General features: G+C 37.5%; 1 protein-coding gene across 1 annotated transcript; it reads left to right on the top strand.

The window, feature by feature from the left end:
• Positions 1-2492: 2492 nt before the first annotated feature.
• On the top strand, positions 2493-18059 carry TFAM (transcription factor A, mitochondrial). The gene is made up of 7 exons (XM_058543416.1): positions 2493-2721; positions 3297-3415; positions 4990-5060; positions 5475-5624; positions 9145-9240; positions 14121-14177; positions 14675-18059. The coding sequence occupies exons 1-7, from the start codon at positions 2621-2623 to the stop codon at positions 14819-14821; spliced, it is 741 nt and encodes a 246-aa protein (XP_058399399.1). The 5' UTR covers positions 2493-2620; the 3' UTR covers positions 14822-18059.
• The last annotated feature ends 1276 nt before the right edge of the window (positions 18060-19335 follow it).

Below are 19335 nucleotides of genomic sequence, written 5' to 3'. Positions count from 1 at the left end.
TCTTGGCAAACACTACAAATTAGGGCTTTCTTTTTGGAAAGTTGATTTACCAACACTACTGGCCTGAACAAAAGCAACAGCAATGGGGTTGGTGAGGAGGGAATACTTGCTAAGGGGTTAATGAGGTAGAATCAGCAGTACTTATCATCAGTTGGTTGATAGGGGTTGAGCGTCAATGGGGGAGATGATAAAATGATTCATCAAGTTATTGGCTTGGATGATTCAAATGGGATACCGGTGCCTCTTTCCAAGAGAAGGAGTTCAAGATCAGAAAAAGAGAGTGAATTCTGTTCAGGGAAAATTCAAGTATCTGGGGGATATTATGGTAAAGATGTCAGAAGACAGTAGTTATATGGATACAGGACTAAAACGAGAGGTCTAGATTTAATATAATATATAGGAATCACGAGAATATAACTGATAGTTGAAGTCATGGGAGTAGATGAACTTTTTTTTTTTTTAATTTTTCCCCCAAAGCCCCAGTAGATAGTTGTATGTCATAGCTGCACATCCTTCTAGTTGCTGTATGTGGGACACGGCCTCAGCATGGCCGGAGAAGCGATGCATCAGTGCGCACCCGGGATCCGAACCCAGGCCGCCAGTAGCGGAGCATGTGCACTTAACCGCTAAGCCACGGGGCAGGCCCCGTAGATGAACTTTTAAAGAGATAAAATCCTGGGAAAGTCTGTGGTAAGTCTTCATGTTTTATAAAGTAAATATAAATGAAACCGTGGCTTTTTGTTCGAAGACAGTTTAAGTAGGTAGAATTATATTTTCTTTGTAAATACTGCATTTGGAATAAAATTATCACTGCAATGTAAATGAGTCAAGAAATATTGGTATCTGACGAAAATAGAAATGTTATAGATTAAATTTATAAGAACTTTACAGCATGATTTATCAAAATGACACTTTAAAACAACAAAAAGTTTTTTTAAATATCCCAAAGAATTTTTTATATCAAACATTTGAAAGAACAAAAATATTGCAGAAAAATATAGAGAAAAATTATTTCTGAAATCAGCTAAAATGTACTTATAATGAATTCTGTCCTATACTTACCTCTATCTTGGCACTGCATTGTAATTGTTATTTCTTTGCCTCTGCCATTAGACGTTACTGGGGGTGGGGGAAATGGTGTGTCTTTTATCCATGTTTGGGGCCTTGTACATAGTATGTATTCAGGAAAAAAAAAAAGCTGTTTCTTCCATGAACAAGATGGGAGGTTTGAACAGATGACCTGGAAGGTCTCTCTTAATCCTGCGAGTCTACGAAAAGGGAAGTGGTAATAGCTGATTACCACTTAAAAGAAGAAGTGGGCTTCGTCCTCGGTAGCACCAAAGAGCCAATGTTTCCAAGCTACAGAAAGACTGTAGGCTCTCAGCTCAATGCGTATTACACTGGTAAGAATTTTCTAACAATTACAGCTATCCAACAGAGGAAAGGCTGTCTCGAGAGGTGGCTATCTTTGAAATAACTGGAACGTAAAAGCTGAAAGGGCCTTAGATATCTTTAGGTCCTCCCAATCTTTTTCATGCCATTGCCTACACAGAAAATGGTTGTACAGCACATCAATCAATATCTCAAGGCGTACTTGTCATACGTTCTCAGGGCTTTGGTTGGAAAACTCTGATCTAATCCAACATCGTCATCTGCAGTGTGGGAAAATGAATCCTAGAGAGGGGATGCTACACTCCGGGATCAAGACGTTAACGGTAGTGCTGGTGCTGGAACTCGAGTCTCCGGACAACTAACTAGCCAAAGTCTCCTCCCTACAAATTAAGCAGAGTTGGATGTCAGGCTTGAAGGCTGGGTCAGCGATAGCTGCAGTGGATGGGACGATGGTCTCGATCAGTATTGCTTTAAATGTGGTCCTATGATCACGGGCATTAGAACTTAAACCTTGAGAAACTTGTTAAAAACGCAGATTCATGGGCTCCACACAGACGTACTGAATCAGGCTCTGAGGCAATGCCCGGAAATCTGCATTTTTAGGTTTGAAAACACGCCCCACCCCCGGGCAGTATTTTCGGACTCGAAGCTCCAGCTCCGGCTTGAACTGAGCGGGCCGCCGGGCGCGCAGCACCCGCCAACCTGTCCTCAGAGCAGCGCAGGCAGCACAGCTATCCCGTGTCCTGGTGGTAAACTGTCTGTTACGCAGCAGCCCTTCCGGCCGTCACAGGCGGACGCCATCTAGAGCCCAGTCGGGGTGAGGCCGCCGCCGCCGCGTCTCCATCAGCCTCCTGGCCCGGCAGAGGAACCAACTGCCGAGGGTGGGGGCCGGGGGCAAAGGCGGCCCAGCAGCGGCCCCTCAAGGCCAGAGCCCTCCGGCAGGCAAGCTGGGCTGCGGATTCCCTTCTCCGCCCCCGAGCTCCTCCTCCTTCTTCGCAGTCCCGCCCACTGGGGAGGCCACTACGGCGCCTGCGCCGTCTGCCTTGCCCCGCCCCCTACCTGCCAGCCGGGTATTATCCGAGTTCCCAGAGTGCTTTGCGAGAGGCGGGCATGATAGCAAATGCAGGAGGGTCGCACGCGGGTTCAAGTTGTCATTGTTGGGGTTGTTCTGTTGTGCTAGGGGGTTCTGCGAAATTCGGGCCAGGTCACCGCCTTGTCGGCGTGTGCAATGGCGCTTCTCCGGGGCGTGTGGGGCGTGCTGAGCGCCCTGGGAAAGTGCGGAGCGGATATCTGCGCGGGCTGTGCAAGTCGGCTGCGCTCTCCCTTCAGGTAGGACCGGTCTCCTGCGTCTCAGGAGGCGGCAGGGCGCAGGACGCGCTGGGGTTGGATTGTAGACGCTTTCCTCCCCTGTCTGTCCCTCCAGGAGGTCAGGGCCACCTTGGCCTTTTGACTCAGACCTCGACCTTGCTAAGGGGATGGTGGCTTTGAGTCCAGGCCTTACTCCGGGAGTACCCCGTTCCTTGCTTCCGGCCGTCTTCCAGCTTCCCCTTCCTCCTCGCCCCTCCCCACTGTCCAGCCTTGGAGCATCTGTTCAGCAGCATCTGCGAAGTCGCGCCAAAAGATTCCCGCCATCATCTAGGTGTTGAGGAGGCGGGGCCCGGGAGCTGGACTATAGATGCTTTCCTCCGCTCTCTGTCCTTCCTAGGAGCTGAGGGCTTTGAGACTTCAGTTCTGCAGGCTCTGCCCTCTGGTTAGGGTAGGATTTTAAATGTCACCAGCTTTCTTGTCCAAGGTGCAGATACTATATAGCATCTTGATGACATTTGGAAATCTGTGTTCATATACATATGAATATTGGTACTTTAATACTTGATATTGGTTATTTTCTTTTTATTTCTATGTAGTTTTGCATATGTGCCGAGAAATTTTTCGTCCACCTTGGGTACTTATCCAAAGAAACCTATGACTTCATATGTTCGATTTTCTAAAGAACAGCTACCCATATTTAAAGCTCAGAACCCAGGTAAGGAGATTTGGGGGCTTGTACTCTTCTCTGATGTAATCAAGAGGCCGATAAGCAGTTAAACTGCAAACTTGATTTGCACTTCCAAAGCTTCCAGTGACTGCAGAAACCTAACCATTCTGTTTGATGGTCTGTAAAATAGGTGGTCTAACATTTTTTACCAAATAGAAAGGCTTTAAATATAATTGAGAACTAATGAAAGGTGTTTTAAAAATAGCAGCATGTAGGGTGGAAAGCCCCCAGGGAAGAGGATGAAAAACTTGAATTTTGGGCCTAGTTGCCATTGGCTTAGAGGACCATTGGAGAATCATTTAATCTCTTGCTTAGCTCCTTCTTCTGCCTCAGGGAATTGTTAATGAAGTTGCAGTGAAATAATTTATGTGGAAGTAAGTGTTCTGTAAACTGTAAAGCTGTGTACAAATTACTGCTAATTTCAAGAGCTTTTTCACTGAAAATTGGTTCTTGTCTTGGGTTCCTGAAAAAAAGATTTCCAGGTAGGATGTTTGTTACCTCCCTAAAAAGGCTGTAGGGCCTTCCTTTGGGGTTATAGTGTAAAGATAATAACTAAATTAATAATAGCTAATCTTTGCTTATGATTTCTAAAGCTTTTTCAGATGCAGTACATCACAGAGCACTTGTGAAAATCAAATGAGCTATAATAAATATTCTCACATTATAGGGACCGGCCAGGTGGCGTAGTGGTTAAGTTCGCATGCTCGGCTTGAGCGGCCCGGGGTTTGCAGGTTTGGATCCCGGGCTTGGATCTACGCACTGTGCATCAAGCCGTGCTATGATGGCATCAAGCCATGCTATGGCAGCGTCCCATATATAAAATAGAGGAAGGTGGGCACAGATGTTAGCTCAGGGCTAATCTTCCTCAGCGAAAAGAGGAAGGTTGACAATGGATGTTAGCTCAGGGCCAATCTCCCTCACCAAAAATAAAAAAATTCTTTCATTATAAAGAGTTGGTTTAAGAGATGCTTAAGTACTCACATCTTTTAAAATGTAGGAGTTGAAACTAACAAGTGGTTTGTTAAATCATTTACACCCTGTCATTCCAGTTAAGACGAAGGAAGGAAATGGGGAATAGTGAATTGATTTTAGAATAATTTTGTTTGCAAATGGTATTTCTGTAATTGAAATACAAAGTGATTTTATAGGAATCAAGACTATATTTTGTTGTTTAGTTAGGTTTTATGAACTTAATAAACCCTGAAAGACTTGGAAAAAAATGTTTTGATTGAAATTTGAAGTAAAAAACTTGAAGAAATTGATTACCCTACCTATTAAACTAGTAATCAGTTTCTGAGGTCCATTTTGATGGTATGTGATATACTCCTTAATTATTAGATAACAGACTTTAACAATGTTCGATAAAGTATTAAATTATTTATCATATTTAAATTGGTTGGTTAAAGAAAAGCTAAATCGTATTAAATTGTGTGTGGTATGGAGGTGTCTGTAATAAAACCTAACTTTTAGAGCTAATGGATAATGCTTTCCTGCAAGTTTTTAGAAATTAATCTTGAGACATAAAATTGTGACATCTTTTTTCATTTTATTCTAATCCACAGATGCGAAAAATTCAGAACTAATTAAAAAAATCGCCCAGCTATGGAGGGAACTTCCTGATTCAGAGAAAAAAGTAAGCATATAGGTTTTCAACATTGCTGACTAGTTATTCTGCAGTTAAGAACAATTGTCATGTCCTTTAAGGGACCAGATAATTCAGAGTTTTTTTTTTAACATCCATCATGTACAAAGGAACTTCATCCCTTCTGATCTACATAAATGATGAGAATATGGATATATGGGGGTGGTGGTGAAGGATTGGCAGCAGTTTGAAATTGAAAGCTAGTTGCTAGACTCTCACCTTGGTTAGCATGCATATGAAAAGTACGTGTTTTTAATCCATATAAATGTGATCCCAGAACACGTTTCCGCTTGATGGTTTAGTCTGTCTTTATCTGAAGTTGTGCGTTTGCCTTTCCCTGGCTGTGCTATGTGTAATTTGCCAGCAACAATTTATTGACTTTTTATTTGGGTTTTTTATTTATAGATATATGAAGATGCTTACAGGGCAGACTGGCAGGCATACAAAGAAGAGATAAACAGATTTCAAGAACAGCTGACTCCAAGTCAGATGGTATCTTTGGAAAAAGAAATCACACAAAAACGTTTAAGAAAGAAAGCATTAATAAAAAAGAGAGTGAGTATCATTGAAATGTTCTTTTCCTTTGGCATAGAACTGAAATTTATGTAACTATGAATATAGGTAGTTGTCTCTTATTTTGATGTGTGTGGCTATGTGGTAGAATGTGATAAGGTGTACTCCAGTTAGGATAAAGGGGGATAGCTCTCTTCTGCCACTAGGACCACTTGCCATTGAGTCGGTCTTGGAAACCTTTGTTGCCACTTTGAGTTGAATCCAGATTTAAGGTATATAGTTAGGACTAGCATGAAAGCTGTAGGAACAGAGTTATGAAACAGCCGAATCAGGAATAGCAAGAATCTTTGCGTCTGGGTCTTGTCTAGAATAACCTACTGATTTGAATTGTTCTATAGGTAATGATGAGTTTGATTCTGAATATTGCTGAATAGACTGAGTTCATTAACACATCCAGGAAAAGTGCCTATTGTATCTAATCAAATAAGAAGTGCCTTTAGGATGAAATCCTACTTTCCCTCACTAAAAACGCCACATGGTTCAAATTTTGTAGTTCCCAGCTTAAGGTGTTAATCCCATAAATTCCACTGTTGGAAATTTAGACTCTCTTTTTCTGTGGAACCAGTAGTAGATGTGAGGTGGTCAGCTTGCTGGTCTAGTACATATACTATAGAAAGTGGTCATCAGAGTTAAAACTTTCTCTGAAAAAGCAGACTCCAGCCGTTAATGTGAGATGTCCAGATATCTTTCCCTGACCCTATTGTCTGAAGCCCTCCTAGCAGGTGGCTTGAGGACTCACCTAATTTCAAGTCAATGATGGTAATCTAAGGCTGCTGATCCAATTAGTAAAAGAGAGCCAGAAAAGATGCTAAGAGTGAGAAATACAGTCTCTGCACAGGGGTGGTATTTGGAGAGGTGAGTAGTGGAGTTTACTCTCCCTTCCTCCTTAATGCACCCAGCCAGTGCTAAGAGTGGAGGACCAGAAATAAGAATTCACAGATATAAGGGGCTTCCCTTTTCAGATATTTCTGTTCCTTTCTCTCTCTCTTCTGGTATTCCCATTACGTGTTTGTTAACACTTACTGTAGTTGTCCCATAGTCCTTGGGTATTGTATTCTCTTTTGTTTTTTTTGTCTTTGTTCTCTTTGCTTTTGAGTTTTCGAGGATTCTATTAATATGTCCTCTAGCTCAGAGATTCTTTCCTCAGCCTTATCTAGTCTACCTATAAGCCCATCAGAGGCATTCTTCATTTTTGTTACAGGGTTTTTGATCTCTAGCATTTTTTTTTGGTTCTTTCTTAGGATTTCCATCTCTCTGCTTACATTGCCCGTCTGTTCTTGCGTGGTGTCTAGAGCCCTTAGCATATTAATCATAATTGTTTTAAATTCCTGATCTGGTAATTCCACCATTCCTGCCATGTCTGGTTCTGATGCTTGCTTTGTCTCTGCACGTTATGTTTTTTGTGCTTTAGTATGCCTTGGAGGGGCCAGCCCTGTGGCATAGTGGTTAAGTTTGCGTGCTCCGCTTCTGGTGGCCTGGAGTTTGCAGGTTTGGATCCTGGGTGCGGACCTACACATCGCTCATCAAGCCATGCTGTGGCCGTGTCCCATATAAAGTAGAGGAAGATGGGCACGGATGTTAGCCCAGCGCCAGTCTTCCTCAGCAAAAAAGAGGAGGATTGGCATTGGATGTTAGCTCAGGGCTGGTCATTCTCACAAAAAAAAAAAAAAAAAAAGAGGGAGACTGGCAACGGATGTTAGCTCAGGGCCAATCTTCGTCACCAAAAAAAAAAAATCTTTTAGTATGCCTTGGAATTTTTCTTAATAGCTGGACATGATGTACTAGGTAAAAGGAACTGCTGTAAATAGGACTTAATAATGTGATGAGGTGTGGGAGCAAGGGAAGCATTCTGTAGTCCTATGATTAGGTCCTGGACTTTTAGGGAACCTATGCTTCTGGACTGTGAACTTCACAAGTGTTTCTCAGTTTTTTCTCTCCCCTGTAGGTGGGACAGGATGGCTAGAGTGGGCTGGAGTTGGGTGTTTCCTTTCCCTCAGGTCAGTTAGACTGAGAAAACCCTAGAGCAGGTTAGGCTCTGGTTAACTGGTTATCCCTGCGGGCAGGCCTTATTAAACATAATAGAGTGCTCAGCCATTTCAAAATGGTTCCTTTTTCTCTCCCCCTTCCTGGAAGCAGGAGGGGATTTTTCTCAGTATTTACTGTGGGAATTTGGTTGAGCTGTTGGAGGTAAATCTCACAATATTGTGAGCTCCCTCCTATGACTGGGTCCCTTGGAATTTTTTAAACTCCCAGAGTTGCCCACATGGAGCCTCCAGCAATTCGTTAATTACAATTCAGATTTTCCGACCCTGGCACCGGTTCCCGCAGTGGTTTCCACTCGAGTCTCTGCTCTGTAAGCCTCGACTCCCTGTATTCACCTGTCTGTCTCTCCAGTTTTGGGGGCAGAAGTTTGCCCTGCGTCCTCTCTCTTATGGACCCAAGAAAAGTTGTTGATTTTTCAGTCTCTTCAGCTTTATACTCTTTGTTAGCACGGAGTGGTGCCTTCCAAGCTTCTTAACCCGTAGAACCAGAAACCTGAAGCCTGAGTTTTTTCCCTGACTTCCATTCTCAGTCCCTGTTGGAATTTTTCTTCCCATTAAAGATTCCCAGTGCCCACTAGTTAGAGATCAGGCGAGAAGTGTGGGAACCAAGAAGTTGCAAGTGAAGCACCTAGGCGAGAGATCCCTAGCAGTAGCTCTAGAAACAAGGAGAAATAGTTCTGTTATCAAGTGCTTGGAGTCTACAGTAGTTTCATGACTGAGAAGTTCAAGAAGGAAGTGGTCTCTAGAGGTAAATCAGAGGAGCTCTCCTTTTACTTATGAATAAAAGTTGAGTTTGTTATTGCCTATAATCAAATTGCCATACAAAGCCACATAATTTTATAAATTACAGGCGCTACTCACTATCCAAATTCAAACTAAATAGGTTAGGGTAATTCAATATCCCTCATTCTCTGAAGTCAGAAACTCAATTTAGATAGCAAGGGATACTAGTATTCTTTTCCATCTTTTCTTCCCCCTCTTTTGATACCTAGTAACACATCTATTGAGGTTTAAAGGTTGAGAGACATGCGGAGAAGGAAATGAAATGGGAGATTATTAAACATGCTCCAGTGTTCGTGAGTTGTGGTGGAGCCATGTAGTGATTTGGCTAAGGAGATGGTAGTGTCCTGTAAGGATGAAGCTGAGATGGTTTTGTCTTTTAAAAACGATTTTGTACATATATGCTCAGTTATTTAGTTTATGGAGAACATGAAAATAATATGTAAAGGGAATGTTTTTGTATGGAAAATAACTTATAAAATCTATTATAATCTTCAAAATTTTGTGCCATCAAAAAATCCTGACCCCAAGAGAGAATAATCACAGACTAAATATAAGAATCATAACGTTCACTTTAAGGAACATTCTCTAATGCATAGTAGTGAATAAAGATTCTGTAGGTAAAATTAAGTCTCATAAAGGTTAAAACTAGATCTGACTCTTCCATTTTTATTACTCAGGAGTTAACGATGCTTGGAAAACCAAAAAGACCTCGCTCAGCTTATAACATTTTTATAGCTGAATGCTTCCAGGAAGCTAAGGATGGTCCATCACAGGTAAAACAATTGTATTTGTTTTTTAAATTTTTATTTTAATTTTTAAAATATTTAGATAGGAGATTTTAGGGGTGCCATATGTCAAATGGTGAAGAAAAGTAGTAAATTACTATAAACAAGTGCTGTATACAAATAAGGCCCTCTTTCTTGTGTCTCTTTTACAGAAAAATCCTTTCTCTTACCACATCAGTTAGAGCGTGTAGTTACCAATATATATATTGTCAACCTTTTTTAATTTAGAAAAACATAAAATTTTCAAGTTTATAAGAGGTATTAAAGTTCTAGAGACTTCTTATCCAGCAGTTCTTAACTGTTTTACAATCACTGGGAAAAAATGAGAGTAGAGCTATAATATTTTGTACTGGGATTTGAGTATAATCTACTGCTTCATGTTATATCCTTTAATAAAATTTTGGTTATGCCCATGGGAATGTATTATACATGCGAATGTCATCGTATGAATGTGTCAAAGAAAAAAAAAGCATGTCATTCCTGCTGTGACTTAGTCTTTCCTTTATTTCTTTCTTAGAAGCTCCAAATTGGCAATTGTATTTTTCCTTTTATAATATGACATGGTAAGAAAAGTGTATGTTCAGATCCCTGACTCTTGTAAATCTGAGATGAAGGTTTTTGCCTCTCTGCCTCTTTGGGTTATTTGGATCTGTAGTTCATTTTACAAATCCTGTTTTAACATATGATTAAATAGTGTGTGTATGTGACGTAGTCTTCCCTGGCTATATACTGTCACAGTTCTACTCCCCTTGGGATTTTAAATTCAGTTTCCATGGCCCTACATTACTAAAATGCAAGCCTATTTAATTTTTTAGTTGGAATTGGCTCAATCACTAACTTATCTTGGATTTACTTTTCTCATCGGTATAAGAAGGTTGTTAGCTAGAAAATCCTCCTAAGTCAGTGGTTCTCAACTCTGATTGCACCTTGGAATCACCTCAGAAGCTTAGTGGCTGGGCCCTATTCCTGGAAATTAAAATTAATTTGACTATATCATTTTTATTCATTTAAAAAAACAGTGATTATACATCCTCATAGTTTAAAGAATCAAAGTAAGGCTTGTTATGAAAGATAGCAGTTTTCACTGCCCTGTCATATTCCTTACTCCAGGAGTAAATACATTCTGTTTTAGCTGGTTCTTGTGGTATTTACCTCTATGTCTCTAAATAGCCTCATTATATTGTTACTTCTTAATTTTTTTCAATTTTAAGCATTACCTATATTTTAGGCATTACCTCTCACTATTTAAGATGAGCATTTAACTCTTTCTTATCCCACTGTTCACATTTCCATCCCCCTACCTCCCAATATAGTAATCATAATTTTTGGTTAGATCAGAATTACTTATGATTATGTAAACCCTATTCATAACTGAGCTGTGCCATTTACTATGATTATTTTTTCTTTCTTGCAAAACTAGCAACTTTCCCTTAAGTTGATTTATGTCTTATTTTTTTGTTTGCTTAGTTTATTACGTACTATCAATAATTCACCCTCAAACTCTTCAATGTTCACCAGCTTTCAGTACATTTAGATGCATTAGGTATTCTGTCAGTTTCAATCTGGAGCCTCTGATTTGTTCCTGTTTGGTCATTGCCTTCTGTGCCTAGTGCACAGCTGACATCTGGGATCTTCCCTCATCAGCATCCTTGTGGTGCTTTTGCTTCTTCTGTTGTTGTCTTTCTTGGTTTACTGATTCTGTTATAGCATCTCCCCCAGTAAGCGTACTTGAGAGATTAATTTTTGAGTTTTTGCATGCCTGAAGATGTTTCCGACCTTACATTTGTTTGATAGTTTGACTGGGCATAGAATTCTAGGGTGGAAATCATCTTCTTTCAAAATTTTAAAAATATTGCTTCTTTCTCTTTTAGCTTCTTGTATTGCTTTTGAGAATTATAAAGCCATTGTGATTGTTGGTCCTTTGAATGTGATTCGGCTTCTTTTTTCTCCCTTTCCCTCTCTTTTTTCTTTATTCTGAGTCTCTAGAACTCTTATTATTTGTTTAAGTATCTTCTGAACTGGTTCTCTAATTTTCTTATCTTTTCTGTATTGTTTTCTCTTAGCCTTTTTGCTTTTCTTTTTGGGATACTGCATACATTTTTACTTAATCTCCCTGTTTTCAGCATGGTACCATTGCCCCCAGCTGTACCTGGTATCCATAGAGTAACTCTGTTTTCCCCTTTTGAGAGGATAAATCTAGGATCTGCCCATGGTGGGGATTTAACCTCTTTTTAACAGACTTTCAGTCAGTCCTCCTGTTTCTACCCTGACCTGCACCTCTGTTTTATGCCTATCTGATGCTGCCAATTCCTGAGCTACTTGGGAATTCTGCATTGTAAATCAGTTTGCTTTTTTGGGTTTCCCCACTGCCAGCTTGGGAATTAGCTTTCTAGGGTTAGATAAACCATTTCTCTGCTTTTTAGCTTCCAAAATTTTGTGTAGGTAGCCCTCTTCTGTTGTCTTTGTCTATGTGGGTTTACGCCTTAAAAAATTTCGTTTGTTTAATGTTTGTTTTTTTTAAATAACAGAAATGTATTGCTTATAGTTGTGGAGGCTGGGCGGTCCAAGATCAAGGCCCCACCATGGTAGCCTACTGGTGAGGGCCTTCCTGGTTCATAGCTGGCACCTTCTCGCTATGTTCTCACATGGTGGAAGGGCTCGTGGAATGCAGTTTTAGGAGAGAGCAAAAATAAACATCTTTCTATCCCTTTAATTTTTTTTAGTGAATTATTATGTTTAGGTGAAAGATCAGATTATTTGTGCATGCAACTTCATAAATTATTGCTGAGCTCAGTGAATATGAAACTTTAAGGATTAAATATAAGCAAAAAGATTAGTTCTGAAAGAATTGAGAACACTGAAGCAATTTCTTCCAAAGCTAAGAGTCAGAGCAGTTATTTAGTGAGTAACAGTCCCTGAATATATTAGATGTGTTTATAAAGGTAAATTTAAAATGTTCAAAATATAATGGTTGTGGAGTTTCAAATACTATCTGGTATCTCTATTTTTGCTGATAGGAAAATAAAAATCAGTCAGAGTTCTGGTCAGAACAGTGAAGTTCCTTATTCTCACTCTGCTTCTCCTTAAAATCACTGATGAGCTCCTCGTAGCTTTAAACAGATACTTTTCAGACTGTATCCCTCTCTCCCTCACACTGCCCTTCTACCCTTCCATCTCCACCTCTGCCCCTTATTCTCCACCCATCCATTTTCCCCTTCAGTCTCTGCTATCTGGGAGCAACAGCACAGGTTGTGTGAGGTGTGCTGACTCTCCCCTCTGCCTCTCCTTCAGCCATGGGATCTCTGCATACCTTTAATTTTATTGATGGAGAACCACGCTTAAGGGAGGTAACATGACTTTTTGAAAGCCACATAATTAAATTCAGCTAAGAAGAATTAAGGACTGGTGTTTTCTTGGTCCTATGACTACATCTAAACACTTTGGCACAAATTTTAGAATAAAACATTAAGCTACAGGGAAGAAATAAAAATTCTTACTCTTTGAAGTTAGTCTGTGACAAATTATTATACTTGAATATTAATATTTCTGAATCAAAAAAGATAAATATCTGCACAGCAAAGGAGATTGTCAACAAAGTGAAAAGGCAACCTACCAAATGGGAGAAAATATTTGCAAATCGTATATCTGATAAGGAGTTAATATTCAAAATATATAAAGAACTCATACAATTTAAAAGCAAAAAAACAATATGATTAATAAACAGGCAGAGGATCTGAATAGACGTTTTTCCAAAGAAGACATACAGATGGCCAGCAGGCACATGAAAACGTTATCAGCATCACTAATTATCAGGGAAATGCAAATCACAACCACAATGAGATACCACCTCACACCTGTGAGAAATGCTATTCTCTAAAAGACAAGAAATAACAAGTGTTGGCGAGGATACAGAGAAAAGGGAACCCTTGTGCACTATTGGTGGGAATGTATGTTGCTGTGGCCCACTTTGGAAAGCAGTATGGAGATTTCTCAAAAAATTAAAAACAGAACTACCATGTGATCCAGCAGTTCTACTTCTGGATTTATCCAAAGAAAACAAAAACACTAAATCGACAAGATATCTGCACGTCCATGTTCACTGCAGCATTATTTACAATAACCAAGACATGAAAGCCATCTAAATGTCCGTCGACGGATGAATGGATAAAGAAAATGTGGTATCTATATACAATGGAATATTCAGCCACACAAAAGAAGAAAATCTTGCCATTTGCAACAACATGGATGGATTTTGAGAGCATTATGCTAAGTGAAGTAAGTCAGACAGAGAAAGACACTGTATGATCAAAACAAGCTCATAGATATAGAGAACAGATTGGTGGTTGCCAGAGGTGGGGAGTGAGCAAAATGGGTGAAGGTGTCAAAAGATACAAACTTCCAGTTATAAAATAAATAAGTCCTGGGGATGTAATGTACAGCATGGTTACTATATAGTTAATAATGCTGTATTGCACCTATGAAAGTTGCTAAGAGAGAAGATCTTAAAAGTTCTCATCACAAGAAAAAAAATTTTATAACTATGTCTGGTGATGGAGTTTAACTAGACTTGTTGTGGTGATTATTTCACAACGTATAAATATTGAATCGTGTTATATGCTTGAAATTAATAAAGTGTTACATGTCAATTATATCTAAATAAAAAAGATAAATATCTTCATTCCATTGATTTTTGTATATTTTAATAGTTTAATAGTTGTTAATTAGGAAGAACAGATGTTAAGAATTGATGAGGCTTTGCCTGTGATTCTTATTATCTGAGTTTTTGTTGTTGGAATGAATAAAAAAAAGATCTTTCTTTAATCACTGAAGTCGCTATATCTAGTACTTAAACATATGTTATTTTACAGGTAAAGCTGAAGACTGTAAATGAAAACTGGAAAAATCTCTCTAGTGCTCAAAAGCAAGTAAGTAGTATGGTTTTTATCTCAAGTGTCTAGTTAAAATATCTGTGAAAGAATATATTAGGGCAAGGCTTGATTCATGTCAAAACAATCTTGTATTACTTATAACACAGAATATTTTAAAATTATTTTCGTATTCTTTGAAGAACCAATTTGGCTTTTTTCTTTTAAAAGTTTTGGACTGCAAGTAAAATGAGTATTTAAAATAATGTCACTCCTAACTTAGAGTGTCTGCTGTATCCATTGACAGTCATACCCTGCCTCTGCTTCTTTCCACATCCCAAGCCCTGAAATTTTAATAGCTTCATTAGTACTTACAAAGTCTTGATCTCTTACCTTTCTCTCATCTAACTTTTATCTTATAAAAACCTTCCTTCTCCAGTCTTCCTTTATATATGTAGAATAGTAAGGTGATTTCTGGAGTATATATAGAAAAATTCCAGAAATTAATTGCAAAGTCTCTTCTAAAGAAATCATTTTAACAATTACATTTTTCTCAGGTGTATATTCAACTTGCTAATGATGATAAAATTCGTTATTATAATGAAATGAAATCTTGGGAAGAACATATGATTGAAGTTGGACGAAATGATCTTATACGTCTCAAGGTGAAGCAGCAAGCAAAAGATGGCACTGAAGAGAGTTAAAATAGAAGACTGAGTTATGTTCACAATGGATAGACACAAGAAATCAATTAGGTCTCAATACTTGAAGCTGTTGTAAAATTAGAAAGGATAAAGTTGGTAAACATTTTATATTTTAATTCCTTTTTCTTTAGCTAGTGGACTTCTGCCAGTTCAATACATGTTATATTAGTATTTTGCTTTGGAAAACCCAAACAGATGAAAGTTCATGCGAAATTTATTTTGTGTTTAGGAACGACTGAGGATCAAAATAGTCCATGAAATGTAGCTGTGAATTATTTTACCTTTGATAAAGGCAAATCAGACTGTAAAGGTTTTTTATACTTGATGACTATGGAAAGAGTATTCTTGTTTCCTTATATTATGGAGGCAAGAGTTTCCTATTCAAAAGTGCCCCAAACTGTAGAAGCCATAGTGTTCTGTGATATAATTGTGCATTTTTTAAAGAGCGCTCAGAACTCATCTAGGTAAATTCCATTTCCTGGATATAATTCATATTATATTCAGAGTTGATGGTTGTACATGCAAGGGATTGCCAATTTCAGTTCAACTTTTTATAAAAGTGATGGAAAGATTTATAAACCTTTTCCTCATTGTCTTTTTTCCTAAAGTGAAAACTAAGAAATTATGTACCAAATCTATGCATATTGTTTTATAATGCATAGAATAAAAGTTTTAAATGTTTCCTAATTATATGTTTTAAGGTGAAACATTCATTTTACTTCTTTCTCTTTTGTTTTTCTTTTTTTACATAAGGGTTTGTATTCTGAATTATTTTTTCTCTCTCATGTAAGTATATTTATCCAGAAAGTAGAGAACTTGTCTGTTTTAAAATGAGAGATCTAAAAAATAAAAGTCTCCAAAGTCTCTCAACTTGGAACCTCTAATTTTTAAACATTTTGCATAACATATAAGAGCCTGTATAAGGGACAGCCAACTCTGGCCCAGATCCAGCGACTGCCTGCTTTTCATGGCCTGTGAGCTAAGAATTGTATTTACAATTTTAAATGGTTAAAAAAAAAAGAATATTTCAAGACACATGAAAATTAATATGAAACTCAGTATCCATAAATAAAGTTTTATTGGAACGCAGCCATACTCATTCTTTTACTTATTGTTTATGGCTGCCTTTGTGCTGCAGTGACAGAGTTGAGTAGTTACTACAGAGACCATGTAGCCTGCAAAACTGAAAATGTTTACTATCTGACCCTTTACAGAAGTTTGCCAACCCATGGTCTATAGTACAGTGTAGGGTAACTAGTGTTTCAATGTACTGATGTGTTGGGATAGTTTTTTAACTGTTTTAGAGTTTGTTATTTTAGAATCTTTGTCAAGGTTGTCTTAAGAGGAAAGAGGTCAAATCACTAAAGAAGCTAAACTGTTGCTCTTCAGTGTTAGCAAGGAAAAGTAATCTTTAGTTTCAAATTATGTTGCATTGTGATAAAAAGATTCATCTAGTGTGGAATGAGACTCTCTTAAATTATTTGCTATGGCTTGGTAAAATGAACCTTAAGAGTTTTCTAGTTAGCACATATCACAAAAACCTTAGCATCTTTTAGCATTTGTTTATCCTCTTAGGAGAGTCAAGCAAAGGTTTTCAAAATCCACACTACCTTTTTGAGCACAATAATTTATCTTTCATTATTAGTTCACAGGAATAGGATAACTCAAAATTTGTATGTACCTTATATTATGCAAAATGTTTTGAAATCATAGATTCTAGATCTCTAGAAAAACTGAAGATTTTTGTTGTTTATGGATAGAAAATAAGTAAAAAGTCACGAAAAAATAACTTGTTATATACTGAATGGAACGTGGCAAAGGTAGGGACTGAAAACTATAACTTAAGAGGAAGCATAGTATTTTAATATATAAAGTTGAGTGTTTCCAAACAACTTTCCCCTGTGGTTGTGAATACAGGGCAGAGTCTGCCATTGGTAAAATGGGTCTTAGGCTAGACTGTTTTGAGGAAGAGGGGTTGGGGAAGAAGAGGTGGTGGTCTAGTGTCTATCACAGTCTTTCTCAATTGGGTTTCCAGGAGAGAATTAAGCCATAATTCCCTGTGGCATCTAGAATGGTACTGATTATGTATCATCCTTAGGGGAATGGAGAACATCATCACTCAAATCATTTACTGTGTTCTGTGCTTCAGATGAACCCAGGGAGCACATGGGAGTCAGTGTTTATAAGTTATAGAATGGGTAAAGTGGAGAAATGAGTTATGTAAATACTTGCAGGACACATGTAGTATAAAACACATCTTTGCAATTACCTTCTTCTGAGTTCTTTTAGCATTTAACTACCTATACCATTTTATACTATACACATTCAAGTCATATTTTCCCAAATATATTGGGAAGTTGAGTGTCTAGTTTCTCAACTATTTACAACTTAATATACAAAAAAGAAATGTGAAACAGTGAAAAGAGCTAGAGCAAACCCATTTTATGGTAATATCAAATTTTATTTGGTTTTCTTTGTTTCTAAAAGAATGTCAATTTTCATACTTTAATTATTAGGATAATCTGATTCCATGCCTTTCTGAATAAACTTCAGTACACATTGAAGACTGGTATGCTGGATACCAAATGCTATCCAGTTTAGCAATAGACACAAATTTTCTATTATAAAGAATAAGAACTTGTATCAGTAACCAGTAGCAACTCCTATAAAGCCTTACTTTTTAGACTTTTCTTAAGTTGACTCAACAAAGTAATTGCTGTAGGAACTAAAGAAGAGTGCTAGGGGGAAAGATGCTGAAGAAATGAAGCAAAGGAGTGTTTATGCTATTCTGGTCAGTTAGTCATAAAGAGACTTTTATATTTTTGTTCACTGGAGTACCAATATTAGGTTTTTTGAAATAATTTGATGACGAGAGAGAAATGTGTGATTATTTTACTTTTTAATGTTTACCTAAAGGAAATTGTGTGCAAATTCAGCCTACTGTAATCATGTAATTTTGATATTGCTTTTGGCTAACTTTTTTTGGACAGGCCATTTTTTTTTTACAAGGCATATGTTGTTTTTAACAGTTGCTCTGAATGTGTATATTTAAATTTCTGAATTAAAATGGTATTACTCTAAGTGGATTTAAAGTAACTAGAAAATCTTAGTGATTTTTCCGACATTTACTGTACCTAAAATTAATCACCACCAGGTTGTGCTAAAGCAGCAGAAAGTTTTTATATGGTTGTGATAGTATCCATTTTTGCTCTTAATTTTATCAATGTTTATTATAAGACTATTGTCTCCTTTTCCTTCCTCACAGCCGCTCTCCCTTCTTCTCTTCATAGCATCATACTCTTAACGGACAAGTGTGAAAATGTTATAAGCACAGATTATGTCTGTTTTGAAATTTTAAAGCAGTAATAGTCTTTTTTAAATTGAACCTTTGGAAAGAGTAAGAAAATGAACATATTTATTACTTTGAATTTGTAAAACTTGCCAAACAGAAAGTAAAACTATACAAAGCTAGTATCATCAAGTCTCACACTGTTCACAAATAAAGTACTTTTGGTAATTGTTTAAATCATTGATTATATTTAATAGAAAATACGTAAAACATGAAACCATTTTGTAGTACATTTAAAAGTATTTTTAAAACAGTTTACTGGCTGAGGAGCTAAATACTTAAAACTGACCCTAAATAAGAATTCTAAATAAGCTAAACATTTTTAAATCACCCTTACATAATGATATCTGATTTACATATGTGATGTGCAAGAAAATATTTGAATTTATTCTTATTTTGCCTGTATTAATTTGAAATTTATCCAATTTTATTCCTCCTTGCCCACAAATCATATATAAGATAGGGGAGGAAGGAAGGAAGTACATAGTTTTGACACAGTGACCTTTTATTATATAGGCTACTACCTACGAGCCTTCACATTAAAAAAGTTGATTTGGTTATACCCATCTCTAAGGTTCTTAAATTACTTTTCTTTACTGAAATTTTGTGCTTTGAATCTTGGGTAGGCTTAAGTGGTGAGAGGAGGGATCCAAGTTGTTTATTAATCATTTAGAAATTGTTGAAGCATTATGACCATTCTTTTACTCAATTTTAGATTTTTTTCCTCAGTCATGAGTCAGAATAGGTCTTCAGTAGTTGGGTAACTAATGATAAATAAGAATTTTACAGGTGGTAGATACTTACAGATGCCAGTAGTTTTTGCAAGCTGAAATTTATACCTTGACTATAAGACTACTTGGGGATAGTGTTAAAAGTATAGAAATTTTCTTTTAATTTTGACATTAAAAACATCTAAATTTATATAAGCTTAGTATTTAGACCTAATTACTATTAGGTCTCACCCTCAGTTTTTTATATTTGCAAAGCTCCTACTTCTCATTTGTAATAAGAATCTGAATGATAATTTGAATGGGTGGGGAGACATGTCACAACCCTTAGCCAGTACTGTTATTGACAATGTTATCTTGGATTCAGAAGGGATCCATTTTTTATGGAAGGTGATTATTGATTCAATTTATTGCTGAATGGTAAGAACAAGAAAGTG

This window comes from Diceros bicornis, chromosome 6 (genome assembly GCF_020826845.1).
Source record: "Diceros bicornis minor isolate mBicDic1 chromosome 6, mDicBic1.mat.cur, whole genome shotgun sequence".
NCBI classification, from domain to species: Eukaryota; Metazoa; Chordata; class Mammalia; order Perissodactyla; family Rhinocerotidae; genus Diceros; species Diceros bicornis.
Note: the sequence above shows the minus strand (reverse complement) of the source record. Positions and strands in the feature narration are given on the sequence as shown.

Coding starts and splice junctions, on each gene's coding strand:
- TFAM (XM_058543416.1), top strand. CDS start 2,621: ATGGCGCTTCTCCGGGGCGTGTGGGGCGTGCTGAGCGCCCTGGGAAAG. Junction 5,061..5,474: donor TTCCTGATTCAGAGAAAAAA/GTAAGCATATAG, acceptor TTTTATTTATAG/ATATATGAAGATGCTTACAG. Junction 5,625..9,144: donor AAGCATTAATAAAAAAGAGA/GTGAGTATCATT, acceptor TTTATTACTCAG/GAGTTAACGATGCTTGGAAA.